At 42.6% G+C, this 21,938-nt stretch overlaps 1 protein-coding gene across 2 annotated transcripts in view; it reads left to right on the top strand.

Moving 5' to 3' along the window:
* Positions 1–21,938, top strand: part of LOC139642391 (adenylate cyclase type 2-like) — a 42,366-nt gene that overhangs the window by 2,547 nt on the left and 17,881 nt on the right. For both annotated transcript variants that reach the window (XR_011695044.1, XM_071517206.1), the window contains exons 2-7: positions 5,303–5,500; positions 9,456–9,617; positions 12,082–12,231; positions 16,938–17,086; positions 19,424–19,535; positions 21,678–21,805. Coding sequence is in view for 1 of the 2 variants with exons in the window: in XM_071517206.1 (XP_071373307.1) it covers positions 5,303–5,500; positions 9,456–9,617; positions 12,082–12,231; positions 16,938–17,086; positions 19,424–19,535; positions 21,678–21,805 (899 nt within the window). In the remaining variant the exon portion in view is untranslated. The remainder of the gene's footprint in view (positions 1–5,302; positions 5,501–9,455; positions 9,618–12,081; positions 12,232–16,937; positions 17,087–19,423; positions 19,536–21,677; positions 21,806–21,938) is intronic.

Below are 21,938 nucleotides of genomic sequence, written 5' to 3'. Positions count from 1 at the left end.
CATTCCTTAATTCCCCCCCCCCCCCCCCTGGTTACAATCCACCGGTGTCTCTTTCTGCGGTTGTGAAATGAGCGGCCGAGAGCGCCGGCGGTTGCGTTCGACCGTTTTCCTCCATCGTGTCATGGCGAAATCCTCCCCGGGAGAGCTGTGGAGAAACGGCCTCTGGAAACACAACAATCTGTCAAGATCTGTCGGCTGAAGAAGAATCACAGCCGGTCATAGAGGAAGAGTTGTGCTTCAAAATGCTATATACAGAGATGTAGTGGAGGGTAAAGCCACCTGAACTCTGTTTATGCAAGTTTTTTAGGGCTGACATAAATCTTTATGATGAAAATTCATAGCATACATCATAGGAAGTAGTATCAAACTGTAAGTTATATGAGGATAAGGTCTTTTAAGTGGAAAAAAGCATATATCAGCGCTATATCAGTGATTTTCTGTTCAGATTAGTGGCTGTTTGCCTTATGATGATCACTGACTGGAGATCATAGTTCACCATTTTTATTTTAATTGACCACTACATCACTAGCTCTATATATATAGCTCACAATATTCACACGTGTGGACACATTTGTGTAGATCTCCCATCTGCGCACCAGATACTGTGACTAGCTGCCAGCGCACGCTTGCACATCCGCTCCCATCTGGCAGCGAAGAAGCTGAATCTTTATTCATTTCTTTTTCGGTTACTTTTCCCTTGTTGTAATTACGTGACGTCGTTCTCCGCATTCGTCTTACTCGCCGATCCGATTCCCCCCCGTAGGGATCATTAAAGTTTCATCGGATCTAATATCCGTTTTAGGGAAGGAAAAAAAAATAATAAAGTTCATCATTCAGTGTCTGTAAAATGTAGACGATCCAGTGTGTAGAAGTGGTATCATTTTGTCAAAGGACTTAAGACACCTATTATGCTTTAAAGAGTGCCATAACTTGTATTCATTTTGTGATGTCAGTGGTGTCATTTTTTTTTTCAAACGGTGAAGGTGTCGCAGCAAAACTCTTCCTCCAGTCGGCCACCTTTGACCTGGTTTAGCGGAGTGCGTTAACGTTCCCCCCCACGCCGGGAACGGAGCACTCAGAGAAGCCTTGTTGATTATTGATGATTTCCACACCGTGAGAGCCGCTCCATCCGCGGGAATAAATATTCAACAGGCTCCCGAAAACATGGAAAGTGCATACGCCGGGCCATGATTTGTGTTTTTTTTTTTTTTTCGACGCACACACTCCTGCGCCGCTGTGCCCCGTCCTCTTCTTCACACTCTGACATCATGCCTCTGGAGTGTGTTTGTGTGTGTGTGAAAGTTGCCGCGTTCAACTACTCATTTCAACGCTGAATGATTGGATAATCTCTCTCTCTCTCTCTCCTGCTGCTATGTCTCCCCATCCCCCCCTTCCTCCCAGTATAATGGCTGGATAAGTCCGGCCAGGGTTAAAAAAAAAAGGAAATAATTGTTCTGGTTGACAATGCAGTATATTATGGCAGACAGGGACCGCTCCCTCCCTCTATGCGGTGTCGCGGGGGAAAATGGCTTTAAATGGTTTGAAAAGGGCTTAAATGGGCTTAGATGGGCTACAATGAGAAATGTGCAAAGTGCAAACGGTTGTGGTTGCTGCCTCAAATAAGCAAAAGAGGGGAAAGAGCGCTTCCAAATGACTCTTTACCCTGTGTATGTGTGTGTGTGTGTGTGTGTGTGAGAAGCACGTTTGAGAAAGAAAAGGGTGTTCTGCTGCTAAACTTAGCCCCAGCGTGAGCCGTCTACCTGAGGGTGTTTATCTCCGACGTCCGGCCCGAGAAGCGGTCTTTGGTGCGGCGTGAGCTCGCAGTCTCGCTGACACCGTCATTGCGATTCAGCGCGCGCTCCGGGGCCCGACTGTACGGCCTGGCATGGCGTCAGCAGCCGGTCTCCTGGGGTCCCTCAGCCAGACCCTGACTCATACCACCTCTGCTGCGCTCTCTCTCCCTGTGTTTGCCTCGGCCAAATAGCTTCAAAAAAAAGCCACCGAGTCTATATCCCGCATTGTAAAATCAATAGCACACCCCAGGTACACCGGGCTTTTAATAGATCTGTGACATCTTCTCATTGGAAATAGCGTCGCAGAAGTGAAACGGGTGTAAGGGAATCGAAGCAGCGACTGCGTTTCGCTGTAGAAAAAGATGACATGTAATCACACAGTAGTTTGCTGCTTTGCCGTTCACAGCAGCTGGACCCAATCAGTGCGGTCATTACCATGGAACAACTTGAAATGGGTTACGTGGGTGTTGGGCAGGAGCAAGTCTCAAAAAGCCTCTGGAAGCTGCGGGTGTTGGGTGTAAATGCGTCGTCCTCTCCGAGCGCTTTCTGGTGATTTTCGTTCCAGTTCCATAATTCATGCAGTCTGAAGAGGGCAAAGGGACAGGGAGAGCACTTGATGGAGACGCTGACTGTGTGTGTGTGTGTCATGGACATTTGCATACTAAATCGCCATCCAGAAAAAGTGAGAAGAGTCAAATTCTACACAGCATGTACAAGGAGAAGCAGTGGTGGGTGGAAGCGCACACACACGCGCGCGCGCACACACACGCAGGGGTCATGGACAGGTTAGATGAAGTTGAAGGTGTCAGGGATGAAGACATTAAAGAGATGTGAAAGGTGCTGCTGACTTCCACTCTTAGCAGTAATAATTTAAAGACACAGAGGAATCTCTCTCATCTGAACTTCAGACATCCACTGTTCTACCCAGAAGACATAATGAGCAAATATATATATATATATATACCAGTGGAAAAATACACTGCATTGGTTATGCATAATTACTGCAGCTCCCTGCAAATTGTACAAGCTTTGGTTCAGAATTCTGAACAGAATTCACTGAATAACCTGCCTGCAAGAAGGGTTTGGATAAAAGAGCTGCCACTGTGGTGAGGATAACAGATAAATAATAAGTGGGAGCACAATGGGGAAAAAAAGACCATCTTAAAAAGTCATTTAGTCTCATATTAGATTCATCAGATTAAGAACAAGTGAAAACTTCAGTGGGGTGAGATAATTCTGTTTGTTTCCAATGCAGTTTCACTTGATTCAGAAATAACAAGTGTCATTATCTTGAAACAAGGCATCACTCCATTAGAGTCAAGAAAATGATACTTAAGAAAATTCTTGAAAAAAAAGTTGCAAAAATGAGTTGAGAATTGTCAGATCTTTCACTCAATACTAAATTACTTGTTAGGATGGCTATTTTTTGCAGTACTCCACCTCTTGAATTGTAAATGTGACAAACTGAGAGCAAGAGAGAGGCTTTCTGCTGTAGAGAATGAGAAGGTGGGCGAGAGCGGTCCGGTGGGAGGCAGAAGAGAGAGAGCGTGTGTGTGTTGAGTGTGTGTTGACAGCTTCTAAATGCTGACTTTGACAGTGTGAGAGCAAAGTGACACTGTAGCACATTCTCTGGGCTCAGACTGTCTGTCTGCCGTTCTGTGTACCGTCTGGTCCGAGTGTGTGTGTGTGTGTGTGTATGCGTGTGTGTGTGTGTGTGTGTGTGCGTGTGTGTGTGCGTGTGTGTGTGTACTTCTACCCTTATGATGACCAAACGTCCTCACTAGGATACAAAGATGAGGAAAATCCTCCAAAGTAAGGACATTTTACCTGACATTTTACCTGATTTTTTGGATATTGGCCTGTTACCCAACTTGCTCTTTAAGTGATGAGTAATGCCACAATCCTCCATGTGTCTCTGGATAGATCACTGGCTGAGGTGCTCCATGCTAACACTTTAGCATACACTATGCTGAGTGATAGTAGGCGACTAGCATGTGGTTTTCATAATATGGCCTGTAAATTCATCCATTTTAAAAATGAAATATCATCAACTTAATGTACTGTAGCTAGCTGATGCAGCCAAGTTTATTTTTAGAATTATTTCAAGTGAGCAACCACATATTCATCCACTGCACAGCTGTACACACTCTCCCATAATAACAAGCTAACAACATCCACTTCTATGGAAACAGGGTCCTGTTAGTTCAAAACAGTGCGTTACTTTTGTATCATATTTTGTGTAAATTTTACCAATTTACACCAAACTGCCAGACTTGGCCACATACAGTATCATTTAAGTGTAAGTGTTAGCATGGAGCCTACTATCGCTCAACATCGTATGTACAAAGTATCTTATCAAGGCAGCACAGAAGCGCCTTTGCTAAATTCAGATGTGGAGTTGCACCTTTAACTATAGAAACTGGCAGGTACACAAACACCCAGCTGATAGACAGTTCTGATGGTTCTATTGAATCAGAAGCCCATGTACTCTTACACTGTGAACTCTATACAGACATTCGTTCTGAATTATTTTTTCAACTTTCAAACCATGTTGCAAATTTTAATGAGCACGATGATTTAAATAAATTGTGTGTAGTTTTAGCTGGTAAATATTGTATCAATGAATGTGCCAAAGCTTTGCCACCTCACCCTTAATAGAAGACGTTCATTCATGAGTGTCTAAATTTTATAATGCAATACTAAGATTGTTTTATATTTTTGTGTTTGTGTGTGTGTAATATGACCTCTATTTTTCGTGTGTGTGTATGTATGTATATGTGTATCAATGTATCTGTACAAATGTATGTACTTATGTGTGTGTATATTTGTGTGCATGTATATATCTATATACATATATATTCTAGTATTTTTTTTTATGTGTATTATTTTTAGCCTGTGTCTCATAACTCTAAATGAGTGGTCCTCAACTTCCTTTTCTATTGGGGTACTGTGTTTGTTGCTCTGTTTGACCTGTATGTTGAGGGGTGACACATAAATAAAATTCTATCTATCTATCTATCTATCTATCTATCTATCTATCTATCTATCTATCTATCTATCTATCTATCTATCTATGTATGCTAAAGTATTGCTAAAGTGGAGTGTGAACGATCTACCGGGGACACATGGATGATTTTAGTGTCTCTGTTCTCATCATTCAATGGCTAATTTGACCAATGGAATAATCTCCCAAAAACTTGGACTATTCATTTAAGGTTCAGCATGTAGAAGTGAGGATTTAGAGTTAGGGGTTTAGGGCACGAATGTAGTCAATGGAAGGTCCTCACAAGTATAATAATACAAAGGTAGATGTGTGTATACTGTATGTGCATACAGGCAAGTTAGTGAGTGTGTTCCCAGAGAGCGTGTGTGTGTTTGACTCCCCCAAACCTGCAACAATATAAACCAATGATCCTTTTTTTCTCTCTTGATTTCCCCACATGCTTTACCTTTCACCCTCTCTCTCTCTCTCTCTCTCTCTCTCTCTCTCTCTCCCTCCCTCCCTCCAGGACATTGAGGACCACCTGGCGTTCCTGATCACGGTGCCCACACCCCTCTTCCTCTTCCTCTCCATCTTCATCCTCGTCTGCGTGGAGTCCATCTTCAAGAGGATGCTCCGGCTCTTCTCCCTCCTCATATGGGCCTGCTTGGTCGCCATGGGTTACCTGTTCATGTTCTCGGGAGGGATACTTTGTCCCTGGGACCAGGTGTGTGTGTGTGTGTGTACGTGTGTGTGCAGAGTCAGATGTGGGCTGGAGGTGAGCGGATCACTGGACAGACAGACACATTCGTTTTCCATCCCACACCCGTTCACTTTTCTGTCTCAGGAATCCTATTTTCTCCTGCTAGAGCCCTGTCTCCCCCTATTCATCAAATCCCATTTTTTCTTTCCCCGGCTCTCTCTCTCGCCTGCCTCCTCCTCTCCTGTTAAGACCCCCTCCTCCCTCCCTCTCTCCCCAAATTCCCCCTCTACCCCTCTTTCCACCCCCATCTCCCCTTCCCTCCCTCCCTCCTTCCCTCCTTCCTCTGTGGTGGAGATATTTTTATCACCAGCCACCTGTGAGAGCGTAATCATTCTGCATTATTAATCGCTCCATTCTGCTCCCATGACTCTCCTGCTTATATCCCATCTATCTATCTATCTATCTATCTATCTATCTATCTATCTATCTATCTATCTATCTATCTATCTATCTATCTATCCCATGACTCTCCTGCTTATATCCCCATCCATCCATCTATCTATCTATCTATCTATCTATCTATCTATCCATGACTCTCCTGCTTATATCCCCATCCATCTATCTATCTATCTATCTATCTATATATCCCATGACTCTCCTGCTTATATCCCCATCTATCTATCTATCTATCTATCTATCCATCCTGCATTTCATACCATTCTTTTTCTCTCTGCTTATTCCAGCTCTGCAGAGAAATGAAAAGAAAGAAAGAAAGAAAGAAAGAGAGAGAGAGAGAGAAAGAGTGAAAACAAAGAAACAAAGAGAGAAATGGAGGGAGCGAGCAGAAATCAGGGGGACAGAGAACAGTTGGAATTGCACCCTCTCAGTAGGTTGGATTGATTGTGATTACTGAGAGAGCAGCTTGTCTGATGGAGCTCACTGAGCTAATAACACTGTAGGCCTGAGAGAGAGAGAGAGAGAGAGAGAGAGAGAGAGAGAGCAGGCTGTGTTGCATTCATCGGTTCTGATAATGAATGCTGCAAATTTTCCATTACAGTGATTACAGAGAGGAAAGAGTGGTTGGTACTTCGCTTGGCCATTCACTTTTAACCCCCCCCCCCCTTCCCCTCCTACACACACACACACACACACACACACACACACACACACGCACACACACACACACACACAAATAGTCTCTCACATATACAGTACAGGCTGTCTCTGCCACCCTCTAGCTGTATCAGCCTGTTGTCTGGGCTTGATTCCATCTCTCTGGAGGCTTCGGCTCTTTCCAGGAGGCAGATTGAACATGGCCACCACACCTGGTACCCCAGAATCAAGACACAATCGCACTGAACTGCCTGTCCAGGTGTGTGTGTGAGTGTGTGTCCAATGAAGACGAGACAAGGGGAAAAAAACGTATCTGAAAACGTATTATCTGACCATTACAGTGACATGTGCTAAAGTGAGCAGGTGCAAAACATTTTAGAGTTATCTCATCATCAGTTCTGTGTATTGGAGCGTGCATGTCTGCGAGCGTGTGTGTGTTGTTTAGGTATGCAAGTGAGTGAGTGTGTGCTACTTTTTTAGTTTAAGCCAAATTCAATTCAATTCCAATGTCTTCATTTGTGCAGAGGTAAAAGACACAAACAGGACAGTCACGTCAACCACAACAGACAAGAAGTCCACAGAATGAAGACGAAACAGCAAAAACTAAAAGAAAACTAAAATGCGTTTTGTGTTTGCACGTCTGAAACGCAGAGTGTGAAACCGGAGTGTGTGTGTACAACAAAGGGAGAGAGGGTGAGAAAGCAAAGAGGGAAAAAAAAAAAGTAAGTCAAGTAATGGAAGAAGCAGAAGTGCGATGACGGCTGCAAATTCCATCTTGCGGTGTTTGACGGTGTATTAGGATTCAGGCCGGAGCGCCGGGGAGATGGAGTGTGTCTGGCTGGCAGAGCGGGCCAGGTGACGCACCTGAAATTGGACTGCCATTCTCAATTCCCCAGCTACCCAAACACACCAGACCTCACACACGCTAATTGCCCTCTCTCCTCGATATTTAGGGGGGCGGGAGGTCAGGGTTTCGCGTGTGTGTGTGTGTTGGAGGTTGGGGGGGGGGGGGGGGGGGGGGGGGGTCATGAGGAGAATCCTAATAATCCTACCAACTCAGGGATGTAAGGCTAAACACCACCGCTCCAACGAGTCCACGTCCGTCCCTGTAGGCTGGTTCCCTTAGCAACAGAAAGCTAAAGTCTATAGGCTTCTCTCCCTTCACGCCATGCTCAGTTCCTCTTTTAGGATCGTAGGTTTTCAGTTGTCAGTTCAGTTGCTTTTTCAGTGTCTTGTAGAAACTTTCTTTTTAAGCTGTGTCGGGCTCATCACTCAAGAAAACTCATATACTTCCTATTACTTATTTCAAAAGTAATATCATTTGCTTATTACTCCTTGGGAGCAGTAATTCATTAAGCTGCTCATTACAATACTGTTCAATTACACCCAAAAATCAGGATAAGTCAGTTCCCTAAAATCAAACAGCATTGATGTCCAATGTTCTTGTCATCCTTTTGCTCCATAAAATTAATAAAAAGTAATACTTCTGCCCAGAGAAAGTCAACTTTTCTGCCATTTCTCATCTAAACTAGCTCATTGTGAGAGAATGATGGCTATTTATCATAGAAAACCAATCATGGGATGGGAATAATCAAAGTTTTTGGATAATTCAACCATCAATAATCATCACTTCATCAATGTAATATTTAGAGGCGTTGATACTAAACGTTTTTTTTGATTGGTAACTGTAATATTATTCCTGAAATTGAAATAGTAATTTGTTACACTACTTGTTACTGGTAGAAATAATTATATCACCATAACGGATCACTGAGTAACCTGCCTAATAATGTTCATAATAATATGATTATCTCATAAACTTAATATGAGCTGGATGTGAAGACCTCTCCTCTCCTGTGACTTGCTCAAATGAAACAAATGAATAATAATAAAGAACTAAATTATTTCAACCTCATAAATACAGTATGATAACAAGAGAGACACACTGGCTCGAAGTGGCAGTTAGAATCAATTAACATCAAACTTGCACAGAGATTTGTTGTCAGTAACTTTAACCTTGTTTAAACTGAATTGTTCCAAGCTATCACTGTCAGTGGATTCCAGTTTGCTGACTGACTCTTTGAACCTGACAGACACAGGAAATAAACAGACAGGCAGGAAGGCCAGAGTTCATCTGGTGTCCCAGTTGCACCTCTGACCCAGTCACACTGGTCACCACCACAGCCACCATAACAGGAAGGGGTGGGCTGACAGCAGGGGAAGTGGACCGGGACGGAGCAGGAGGTTAAGGCACACGGTATCTACATGCACAACACATTATCCAACACACAGACACATGCACACTCACAACACAGTCAAAGCAGACTCAGGGCCTTTGATGGAAACCAGGAAAAGAGAGAATGCTGACTGACTACTGAAAACAAGGAGGGCATCCCATACCAAAATTTCCTATGGTGAAGTACCACATGGTCCTGCAACACTATTCCCCAAAGGAATTCTTGGGATAACCATTGTGTTCCTGTGATTCTTATGCTTTGGTATTCGTGTGGTGCTCTGAGGTTTGTTTCCTAGGCCATTGGGGGCAAACATGTGGTCAATGTTTTGGCACCACTGTAGGAATTCAGTATTACTGGAGTACTTGTATGGTAGATTATATGGTACTCTGTTTGGTTTATATTGTGGCAACAGCTGCAGTACATTACCATAAGGCTGTGGTGTATGGCAAAATCTATGGTAACATCACCACTGAATTTGGTTGGACCCCAGATTTGTAGACTATGCATGCAGTGTTGTAAACCTGACAAAGGCTATTACAGCTGAAACACAGCTTTGTGAAAGGACTGATGGTTTTTCCCCCCACTCATGAACTCTTACCTGTTAACTTCTTCCTGTTTCCTGTTTCCAGGTGTCCTTCTTCCTGTTCATAGTGTTTGTGGTGTACACCATGCTGCCCTTCTCCATGAGAGGAGCCATTATCGCCAGTGTCATCACCTGCTTCTCGCACACTGTCACCCTCAGCATCTGTCTGACTTCCACCGTCAAGGAACTGGAACCACTAGTCTGGCAGGTAAGACAGATCGTACAGTCTTCATATGATCCTCAGGCTTTTGAACTTACATACCAGAATTTTGCAATCTCTATCCATCTATCCATTTTCTTGCTGATTATCTGAGTGAGGGTTGCAGTGGCTGCAGGACAAGCAGAGCAGCCCAGATGTCCACCTCCAGCTGCTTCTGGGGATCCCAGGGTTCTTCCAGGCCACTTAGGAGGTGTAGTCCCTCCAGCGTGTCTTAAGTCTCCCTTACACTCGACCAGGCCTGATATACCTCTATACCCAAACCACCGCAACTGGCTCCTCTGAATATGGAGGAGCAACGACTCTGAGGTTCTCCCAGAGAAACCTCGTTGTGGCTTCTTGCATCCATGATCTCATTCTTTCAGTCACTGCCAAAAGCTTATGACCATAGGTGAGGATCTGAACAAGGATCAACCAGTAAATTGAGAGCTGTGCTTTGTGTCTCAGCGCATGAAAAAATGTCTTCATTACTGCGGCCACTGCATCTAACTAGTGGTCAGTCTCAGAATCCCTTTTACCCTCAAGATACCTGAACTCCTCCTTGGGGCAACTGCTCACCCCTCACCTGGGGTGGGACAGGCCACCTTTTTCCGGGAGAGAACCATGGCCTCAGGCTTGGAGGTGATCACCTTCATCCCAAACTGCTCCAGTGCACATCAGAGATCACAGTCCTATGACACAAGAGGGACGACGTCATCCACAAACAACAGAGATGCCACCAAACAGCACCAAACTGGACGCTCTCAAGACCTCAGCTGCGCCTTGAAATCCTGTCCATGAATTTCACCAACAGAAAAGGGGACAGGGTGCATCCTTGTCAGAGTCCGATGCCTACTTTGAACGAGCTTGACTTAATGGCAAGAATGTGAAAAACAGTTCTCACTCTGAGTATAGAAGCACCAAAAGGCTTGCAACAGCAGCCCTAACACCCCATACTCCCACAGTACCTCCCACAAGATGTCCTGAGGAACATGGTTGTAGGACTTTTCCCATTTCTACAGAACACATGTAGACTTCCATGATCTCTCAGTTATCTGTGAGAAAGTAGAAAGCTGGTCCGCTGTTCCGTGACCAGGATGAAATCCACTTTGCTCCTCCTGAATCTGAGGCTTGCCCATTGTCTCCCTTCCCTTCCAGCACCTTGGCATAAGCTTTTTCAGGGAGGCTGAGCGGTATGATGCCCTAGATAGTTGGAATACACCTTCCGGTCCCCTTTTTTAAAACTGGAGACCACCATCCCTGCTTACCAGTCCAAAGGCACTTTTCGCAAAATCCACACAACACGGAAGAGGCATTTCAACCATGACACCACAATGATATTTAGAGCCTTCAGGTTGTGAGGGCACTACTGATATAGGCCTATAGGATCATTTCAACAGCAAAGTACACCACACAGGGCAATTTCAAATATGTTTCCTATACTTGTATTTTGGAAATGTTTTGACCTTCAATGTATTTCGATGTATTCAGGTCCTTCAATGTATTTCAGGCATCCAAACATTACACAAGCTGGAATGACCTACATTACCGAGGGGTAAAGAGTCAATAGGTTGTACTGTGGCCCTACACCCACACACTTGTTTACTGATAATTAACACTGGTTAAACTGCACATTAACTGTGGATGTGTGTCTGTGTCTATGTATCTTTGTGACACCAGAGTTATTGTAAATGTATTGCCATTTAAGTTGTTTATCATAAAACAACTCTTGCAACATTGACTCTAAATGAATAGCCTCTTGATACAGCAATATCATGAACACAAAAGCAAATCATAACACAAAACAGAAACCTCATAACAACATTAGCAAAAAGAATAATAGAGATAAAGCTCTGTATGCAGCCATAACACTCCACAGGCCAATAACATGAAAATTAAATTCTGTCATTTTCAATATGAATACATTAACACACCCAAAACCTTACATTCAAAGGGTCAAATGGAATTGATTTCTTATTACATGCATGTCTGACGGCTGAGATTGCACACACGCATGCAGTGAAGCTTACTAATTAACCATCGGAGTAGACACAGTGATAACACTCTAATCTCAGTAGGCTCTCTCTCACACACACACACTCATACACACACACACACACACACACACACACACACACACACAAACACACACAGTGGAAAAGCACACCAACAATAAAGCATGTTAGAATAAGCTTATTGCCCTTGGCTACAGCACCAAGGACGGCCTATTGATATGCATGGCCACATGTTAAAGAGCTTGAGGTTGACATAGTGGCGGAAGGGGATGGAAAAGCAATGGGGAAGTGTGTGCTCTGGGCAGGTTTTACGAGGTAATAATATAGGCTTGAGTGGTAGGGGGTAGATACCGGGAAAATAAGATGAGAGGCATATCAGTGAACATGCATCACTTCTTAACATCTTAACCTTATTTTAATGCCTTACTCTCTGTGTGTGTGTGTGTGTGTGTGTGAGGCAGATCTTAGCCAATGTGATCATCTTCACCTGTGGTAACCTGGCCGGGGCGTACCACAAGCATCTGATGGACCTGGCTCTCAAACAGACCTACCAAGACACCTGCAACTGCATCAAGTCCCCCATCAAACTAGAGTTTGAAAAGCACCAACAGGTATACACACACACACACACACACACACACACACACAGATTCCAAATAATTTATGAATAAACTCTAATAGTGTTCTTATATGAGCCAGTTCCTGTCATCAGAGAATATTGAGATTGCAGGAAGTGCATGTAACTAATACAATAAACAACCTGTTTGTGTGAGAGTGTGTATGTGTGTGTTTATCAGTTTGTGTGATTATCTTAGCGTTGTGTGACACCAAAAGGCTTGATTGCAGTGATTGCTAACAGCCAGCCAGTGCTTATCCCAAACAATCACTCTCAGTCAGAAATCTCGCAAAAACATTTATAAGCCCATTTAATTTCATTATATTGATGAGCTTAAAGGAATAGTTCACCCAAAAATGGAAATTTGAAAATGATCTACTCACCTTCATGTCAGTCGAAACACCGGTGAAGTTTGTATGTCCACATAACACACAGTGAGTTTGCTAGCGCTGTTCTGCATCCGCCTTCTCCAGAAGAACTGAAGTGGTACAGTCCTGGTTCTTCAGAGTTCCAAAAAGGGTAAAAAAAATCTATTTTTTTTGCAGCAGAATCCAAGTGTTCTGAAGCTAAACGATTACACTGTCGGTCCAAAATTCCAATATTTACCTCATTATCTCCTAGATATAGTCGATATGGATCCAAAAGTCTAGCATTTACCTCATTATCTCCTAGATATAGCAGATACGGATCCAAAAGTCCAGCATTTACCTCATTATCTCCTAGATATAGTAGATATGGATCCAAAAGTCCAGCATTTACCTCATTATCTCCTAGATATAGCAAACTGGCTCTGTGTTATGTGGACATACAAACTTCACCAGTGTTTCGACTGACATGAGGGCGAGTAGATAATGACCAAATTTTATTTTTGGTGTGAACTATTCTTTTAAACCCGGTGCCCCATGGTTTTGAATTCAATTGTTCAGTACAAAACAATACTACAATACAATATTAAACTAATAGCAATATCTAATAACTAACTTATAGCCATAACAGCAGCTGTTAACTCATCACTGTCTGTGTACTATGTGTACACAATATCAAATAACACACTCTCTGTTCCTCTCTCAGAGCTAATCATCAATGATTAGAATCAACCCAAATCAAATTCTAATTTATTCTATTTCATCACACAGCTATTTAACTTCTCAATTTTGTCAGGGATGAGGCGGTGGTAGAAGTCGGTCATCTATAAAAAGGCATTATGCAGTGACATTCGCTTGACATTAGCGTCTTTGCCTGACATTACCCATTCTCCCCAACCAGGGAAATGACACAAAAATTATGCAACTCGGGATCCACTCAATGGCTATTAACCGTAATTTTAATTTTGGAAGTATTTCCTTATTACTGCTGAAATATGTCATTTTCAAATACATATATTTCTAGAAATATTAAAACGTTATTTCGATGTATTTCAATGTATGAAGCTATTTGGAGCACATTACAGGTGGGGAGAACCATCTGATATGTGAGAAAAACACAATAAGGCAAGAAACAAAAGTATACATTCTACAGCTTAACCAAACTATTTGAATATCCTACTTATTGTTTCTCTTTCTACTTACCGGCAATTACCACAGCGCAATTACATACGTTTAGAATATAATTGTTTTCTGCAGATGATATTTATTTGACTTGTGGAAAATATGTTTACCTTTGGTTGAAGTGCAGTAAAAACTATTTTCATGTTGCATTTGTACGCTGGCATCTGTTCTGGCATCTGTTTGTGTGTTTGTGTGTGTGTGTGTGTGTGTGTGTATGTGTGTGTGAGAGAGTCTGTTTGCAAGCATGTGCCAATGCATAACTAAACAACGAAACATCCAAAAGCTTTATACCAATTACTCTAATTCATTCATTCAAAGAACATGATATAACGCCTAGGGTTGCAAAATTCCGGGAATTTTCAAAGTTGGAAACTTTCCATGGGAATTAACGGGAATTTATGGGAATTAACGGGAATTTATGGGAATAAACGGGAATAAACCAGGAATTTACTAAATTGAAGGTATGCTCTTAATAGGGAACTTAAATATAGTTGGGGAAAATATATTTTAGCATAATCCTGACTAAAACAACCAGATATCATGCAAGTACAGTTGAATATCTATGCTATTCCTCAATCACATGCACACATAGCACACTGCTTACTGCAGGGCTATTGAGACCACGCCCCCTACATGCAACTCAACATTCATGTTTTTGTTCTTCAATGAAAGAATTGATTGTTCAATAAAATATTTAACACTTGATAAAGTTCTACTTACAAATAAATCTGTTTTAATTGTGTTATTTTGGATGGATGTCTGCTTATAACAAAACAAATATTTATGCTTGGATATGATACCTTTCCATTAAATTACCCTCAATTCCCAGTTAATTCCCATACATTCCCATAAATTCCCATTAATTCCCATAAATTCCCATAATTCCCATGGAAAGTTTCCAATTTGGAATATTTCCAAAATTCCCCAGCTTAACTTCCCATGGAAATTTACCAGAAACTTTCCGGAAATTTACCGGAAATTTTCCACCCCTTTGCAACCCTAATAACGCCACATATCTCTTCAGTTTATTAACAACCCCTCTGCATGTTCACAGCAGAGTGGTAATATTGGCTCAGTGCTGAGTAAGTCTGGATGGTGGGGGTGTCTATTTTTAGAACCCCCCCCCCACACACACACACACACACACACACCTCCCCTTCAAAAACCAGCTCCTCCTCCTCCCCTCCCTCTCTAGTTAATTTGCTGCTGTGTTTTAGGAAATGAGCCCATGGTGTGTGAACAATATAATGACCCTCTCTGCTGTGAGCCGCATTTATGAGTCACACCCCCCTCAGGCAGCTATTCGCTCACTCTAACACACATACACACCCACGCAAATGCCCACACACACACACACACACACACACACACACACACCAAAATCACCTTTTCTCAAACAAACCCCCACCCACTGTGTATGGTTCTAAATTAAAGGAAAAATTCACCCTAAAGCACTTTAGCACTGCTAAAAACAGCTATTGGCAATGTACCTTGTATTCCTGGGTCCATTTTGTTATTTGGCGGTGTATTTTTCTTATTCCCACGGATAATTGGTGAAACACAGACGTCATGTTATTTCCTGCGGCTATAATGGAGTTCGATAGCAGAAAAGTTTTCAGCGACCTAAAACATCAACAGTAATCATCAGGTCAGTCCTCAGAATCAAAGAGCAAGGGCTTCTTTCTAGACTCTCCATTTTGCACCGACGTTCAACAATCATACAGGGAGAAATCCATCGTAGAAGAGGAAGAGATGCCAATTTCTCCACCCACAGTAGCGCCAATAGACCGGAATGCAGTGCAGCTACAAGGCATGTTGTGTTTTAAGGGTCATGGCTGCGATCATAGACCCAGTGTTCACTAGCTAGTTGACTAGTTAGCTATATTTATATTCCCATAAGCCCACAATTGATTGAAAGCAAGAAGTACATGCCCCTTCTCTGATGGTTTTCAAAAGGCATTGTGGGAAATGTAGAAAATTACTAACTGAAGTAGAAGTAAACGAGGCAGGTTGAGGGAAAGTGGGAACACCAAAAAAGTGAATTGCAACACTTCATCACAACATAACTCCTGGAACATCACAGATTGATATCCAACAGTGGAAGAGTGTCTGAGCGAGGATTTTTCCTTTACTGCATCTAAAAGCCAAACATAGGATCACAGGTGGGAGGTGAGCTGAAAGTGGAACATAGCTGTATCCATTTACAAAACCTGCTCCATTGCATTTCTCTGCCAGCCATGCTGTATTGTATGTTTGTTTATGTATTATATATTTGTATTATATGTTTATATTTGTCTCTCTGCCTCCATCTCCCTTCTCTAGTCTTCTCTGCCTCTGTGTCATGGAAAATGAACACCAATAGCTACTTAAGTAGGGTAACCAGCCATCATTTAGGGGCTCTAAAAATCTATTTTAAAGGTGATATATCAAAATTGTGTGGTGAATTTTGGCATCAACCAGTCTGACTCCTTTATCAACTGGATTTTTTTTATTTTATTTTTTATTTAACCTTTATTTTACCAGGTTGTCTCATTGAGATGCAATCTCTTTTGGCCATGGCAATGGTTACATTTAAATACAGGGTAACCTGGCTATTGGCAACTTAAGGTCTTATTTAGGCGAAGCTGTTTATATGGACCTTTGATACCCTGTGATTGATTTCCATGAATAAACCAGTTAACTGAATATTCCTGTCCACAAACAGGACGGTGCAAGAGTAAATTAGTTCTAATATGGGGAGAATGATGATCCAAATAATAATAGCAAGTAGCCTAGTGCTCAGTGCCTTCATTTTGTTGACATCAAAATTTACCAGTAATGCTGCATGAGTTTGCGCAGATGACAAAAAACATAAGTGAAAGAGTAAGATGTTTCCATGCCACAGTAATCCATTTAATATGGGAGTGAACCATGTTTCTCCTAATTAGAGTATGAGCTTATCCAGGTTATTCTAACTCAGTCATGATGTTAACATTTGTAAATCCAAAACTTGAGTAACAGGGTTAAGCTCGGACTATTCTTACTAATCTCCGCACGTAAACGTAGTCAGTGTCCATTTCCTGCCTTGTCCCTACTGCTTTCTCTTTGCTTCTCCATCACTCTCCCTTCCTTGCCTGCCTTTGATCCCTCTGTCTCCCCCTCTATCTATCTCTAGGAGCGCTTACTGTTATCCCTGCTGCCGGCCCATATAGCCCGGGTGATGAAAGCCGAGATCATCCAGCGGCTGCAGGGACCCAACTTTGGCCGAGCCGAGAGCACCAACAACTTCCACAACCTGTACGTGCAGCGGCACACCAACGTCAGGTAAACGACACCGCAGCCAGCTGTGCTTCCCTATAATAAAGGTTATAATTTCCTCTTCATTGCTCCTATCATCCTATCCTCCTCCTCCCCATCATTGCTCATCCTTCGTCGTCTTTTCTCCTCTCCTCTCCTCTCCTCACCTCTCCTCTCCACCCACTCTCACATTTTGATCGCTCCTATCCTCTTGGCTTCTCTCATCCCTTTTCCCTTTATCTCCTCCCCTTCCCTTCCCTTCCCTTCCCTTCTTTTCCCACTCTCATCTCCCACAAGCCCTACAATACCTATCTTCTCTATATCTCGTCTTCGTCTTATCCCTTTTCATCTGCAGCGGACAAAATTCAATTCGGAGTTAATCCACCTTTAGTGTACTCTGAGGTCACTTTGCCAAATGAAGAGGAGCCTACGTCCTATATCCTCAATGACATCCCTCTGTATACTGTGGGAGGAAGGAGAGAGCTTGTAGAGGGAGAGCAGAGTAGACAAAGCCGGGCTTACAATGAGAGCCTCTCCAAGGGATGTCCTCTAAAAACCCCTTTTCCATCATGGCTGGAGCTTTACAGGATAAACAATATCACTGTGTCCCTGGCGTGAAGTGGGGCTCAGGTGTGTGTGTGCGATGTGCATGTAAGCGTGTGTGTGTCTTCATGCTGGTCTGGCCACGATCCTTCTAATAATAACATGTTCTCGCAGAGCCTGTCTCACGGTGGAGAGGACAATCTTGCCACGGCACAGAATTGATACCCAAGGATGGGTGGCGGTGTGGTTATTACATATTAGACTCAGCTGGGCTCCGCTGACACCAGGCAGTTATTGGAGAGCCAACCACCAGCTAATGCATCCATTATTATGTCCCTAGCTCTAATCATTGGTGGACGGTGTTGAGAAGCAGATGAAATGGTGTGTTGCGGTGGTTTCAGTGTGTTTTGGTGTTTGCCAGAGTTTTTCAGGATATAATGTTGTTGCCTTTCTTTGGGAAATGCCCAGACTCTTACAGAGGCTTTGCAGTTGCGTCACAAATCCCCTTGCAATCATGTCTGGCACCATCATGGAGGTCCAGTTGAGAATTGGCTGTGTGCAATAATGTCTAAATATATAACAGGTGGGCTAGAAAAAGATAGGCCTACTTGAAAAAGCTTGTTGTGGTGTGGGTGTAGATCCTTTCAGCACTGTCATAAGTCAAAAGTGAATAGTCTGATGAGGTAGATTTGTTTCTAAATTTAGGTTATTATGACACAGGAGAGTGTATTGTCTTTAGCCCTTAACCCCTCTGGTACTCAAAGCACTACGGATTGCTGTTGCCAACTTGTTGTCAGATTTAGCACCTTTTCAGCCCCTGGCAACTTTATTTCTCAGAAGCAACTAGCATCAATCTAGCAACTGTTTCCGACCATTGGGAACAATGTTAATAGTTGAATCCCAAGAAATTTGGTGACAAATTGGTATGGCTGATACTGATTTGCACGACTTGCTTGTCTAACCCAAAGATGTCTGATGATCAGTGCTTCCCATACACAGCATCTAGCGACTTTTAGAGACTTTTTGAGCAGCCAATAGTTACTTTCCGGGGTAAAGAGTTGCAAACACTGCTACAGATTGTAGCTTGAAAAGAGTCAGTTAACCTGAACAAGCAGTTGGTTTTTGGCTTTGTTAGCAAGCCAACTAGCCAGCAGGCTAATTTAGCAAAGCAACCGATGAACGTTAATGACTATAGCCACTACTATTGCTAGCTTCAACTATGTTTGCTAGAGATGCAAATCAGATGTGTTTACAACAAGACAGTAAGCTAGCTGACCAGATAATAGCTAGCAAGGTAACAAGCTGACATTATCTAAACACAAAATTGCTGTATGTAGTGGTGGTGAAATATCACTACCCAGTCAAAAACAGCACACAAATTGACCACATCTTCTCAATTCTGTTCAGACGGACATGTTGTATGTATAGAAATACAACGAGCTGTTCTCTGCTGGTTGCCCAAGAGCTGAGGAGCTCTAATATGGCTGCCAGAGGCTGTGTTACATCACCTAAAAGCCCAACAACAACAACAAAATGTTATTGTATTCAACCTAAAGTGTATTATCTTTGGTACCCAGCTAATATCTCCAATTTTCCTGCCTTTTCTGTGATTAACAGTTGGCATTGTCCCTTGATTATGGCACCATGAATAATGCATTGTAATGTCAGTTATTGGGAAAGTCATTTTTTCTCAATTCTTGAAAATTGAATTGAGTATTTTGCATAATACTGACAAACTTAATTTGTCAACAAATACCAATATGAAAGGGTATATGATTATTGATATTGTCTATACATGTTATTTGTCTCGTTTCCCTGTAGTATTCTGTATGCCGACATAGTGGGCTTCACCAGGCTGGCCAGTGACTGCTCTCCAGGTGAACTCGTGCATATGCTGAATGAACTCTTCGGCAAGTTTGACCAGATCGCAAAGGTAACACAGAAGTCAAGAAAAGCCAAACTTCATTTGTATAGCATTGTTCATACATATGGAAACTCAATGTGCTATAGATTAGAAGCAATAAAAGCAAAACAAATGCAAAAGTAGTGCAAAGCCACCATAAAAACATATCACATACCCCAAATACACACACATACACACACATACAGGGATAAAACCGAGTCAAGGCTGTAGAGAAAAGTTTTGAGCCTGATTTGAGGTGAGTGTTAAGTCACACCTCAGATCCTCTGGCAGCGTATTCCAACAACAGAAATAACACCATTAACACCCCACCACACAGTCTATAAGTATATAGCTACCAAATAAGCACATTGTCTCGTTTCTACAGAGCCCAGTACAGCCTGTTCTCTAGGGGGGATAAAAATATTTAATGGTAACAAAGGATTAACTAGTTTGCATGACATGCTATTCTATGTGCATGATATACAAACATGCGTTGGAGTTGCATAAAAGGCATGCAAATAAATACAAGATGTGCACAGGTTAGAAGTTCACATCATATAGCCGGTGCACCCACACAAACTTGTTTTCTGTGGTTTGGTGTCGGAAAGCTTTTAGTATCGATTGGTACAAATCCTTTATAAAGTCTTTCAAAGAAGAGAGGAAAGTGAAAGCCCTGTTGGGCTTTGGTGTGAAGGCATTGTTGAAGGTGCTCTTTGGTTTGGGGTTTTCGCTTTGAAACAAGGAGTTCCAAGGCACTCTTTAGGCAGACATTTAAAAAGCCTTTATTTCATGGCTAGATCAAAAGAACATATTATTAAAAACATAAGTTGGTGTGCTACTCCCTGATGAAGGAGCGCAGCATGGGCGAAATTCGTTTTTAATATGTTGTTTTGAACCAGCCATGAAATAAAGGCTTTTTACATTTGTGCTTGAAGAGTGCCTTGGAACTCCTACTTTTCTCATTCTGGAGGCATGTGTGCATATTGATGATGGTATTGAGCCCATTAGCTCCCAAAAACTGTTTCTTACCAACAATAACACTTTGCATCACAAGCATTGTCAGCAAGCAATGCCTTGATAACTCTTCTTTACCATAAGTAAAACTTGCTTAGTGAGTATCTATCTATCAAAAGCCTGATTCAACTGAGGATATATTTATCAGTGTTAATGAATTCACATGAATGATGAAATTGTGTGCACCATAATGAAAGTGAGAGTCCAAATTAATCATAATGAGGGAGCAAAGTCTATGATGTGCGCATGCGATACCATCTTGTACCCTCGAGGTGGTAAAATGCGACCTTGAAATAAGCGTGTTCTTTCTCCTCCGGCCACCCTCGGCCTCCGTACCTTCCCAAAGCGCTGTGTGTGTGCGTGCGTGCGTGTGTGTGTGTGTGTCTAGAGCTGCAGGTTGTAACAGTGTGGGCTGGTCAGAGTGGATCTCGTGGTCCCATGGGTACTCTCCTGTTCTGTTCTCATGGTTGAGTCAGGCTCTCTCAGCTCTCTGTCCAGCAGCTCTGTGCACCCGCCTGATGAAGCCGCCGTTATATAAAGCGCGGCCCAACGATGAGCTGTTACACATCCCACATGTGGAACAAGAGCACACGTGTTATGTGTGTGTGGGTGTGTGATATTGGAGTTGATGGATGTGTGTGTGTGTGTGTGTGTGTGTGTCTGTGAGGGTTGTTCAGAGGTGAGAGACAGGGTGAGAGCGAGAGCGAGAGAGAGAGAGAGAGCACTATGTCCCAACACACACACACACACACACACACACACACACACACACGCATATACACAAATACATATACACAAACACACACAATTGTTATTACAATGTCTGGTATGTCCTTACTGGTTTTTGAATGATTTGAACTGTTATGCAGATATGATTATGTATAATTGTATAGTACTTCTTCAAACCTAATAATAGGTTAATTAATCAATAATAATTAATCATTACTATAGATTATTATGATTTTTATGGATGGGCAAGGTACTAAGTTTGGTCACATTGATGATAAATGTACTCCTCCTCCTCTTCCTCTCTCTCTCTTTCTCTCTCAACCTCTCTTTCAACCTCTCTCTCTCTCTCAACCTCTCTCGCTCTCTCTCTCTCACTCTCTCAACCTCTCTCTCTCTCTCTCTCTCTCTCTCTCTCTCTCTCTCCCTAAGGAAAATGAGTGCATGCGAATCAAGATCCTGGGAGATTGTTACTACTGTGTGTCGGGACTGCCTGAGTCTCTGCCTCACCACGCCAGGAACTGTGTGAAGATGGGCTTGGATATGTGTGAGGCCATCAAGTAAAATACCAGCTCGCACACACACACACACACACACACACACACACACACACACGTCAGACAGATTGAGCAGAAGGAATGCCAGACTTGGTTTCAGCTCTGTTTGCACTCCAGAGCAAACACAATGTGAATG

The sequence above is a fragment of the Centroberyx affinis genome, unplaced genomic scaffold, assembly GCF_046629955.1.
Source record: "Centroberyx affinis isolate AG114_WGS23_722 - 3 ecotype Tasmania unplaced genomic scaffold, CSIRO-AGI_Caff_v1 ptg000474l_1, whole genome shotgun sequence".
NCBI classification, from domain to species: Eukaryota; Metazoa; Chordata; class Actinopteri; order Beryciformes; family Berycidae; genus Centroberyx; species Centroberyx affinis.
The sequence above is the reverse complement of the archived record's forward strand: the minus strand, read 5'-3'. Positions and strand labels throughout refer to the sequence as shown.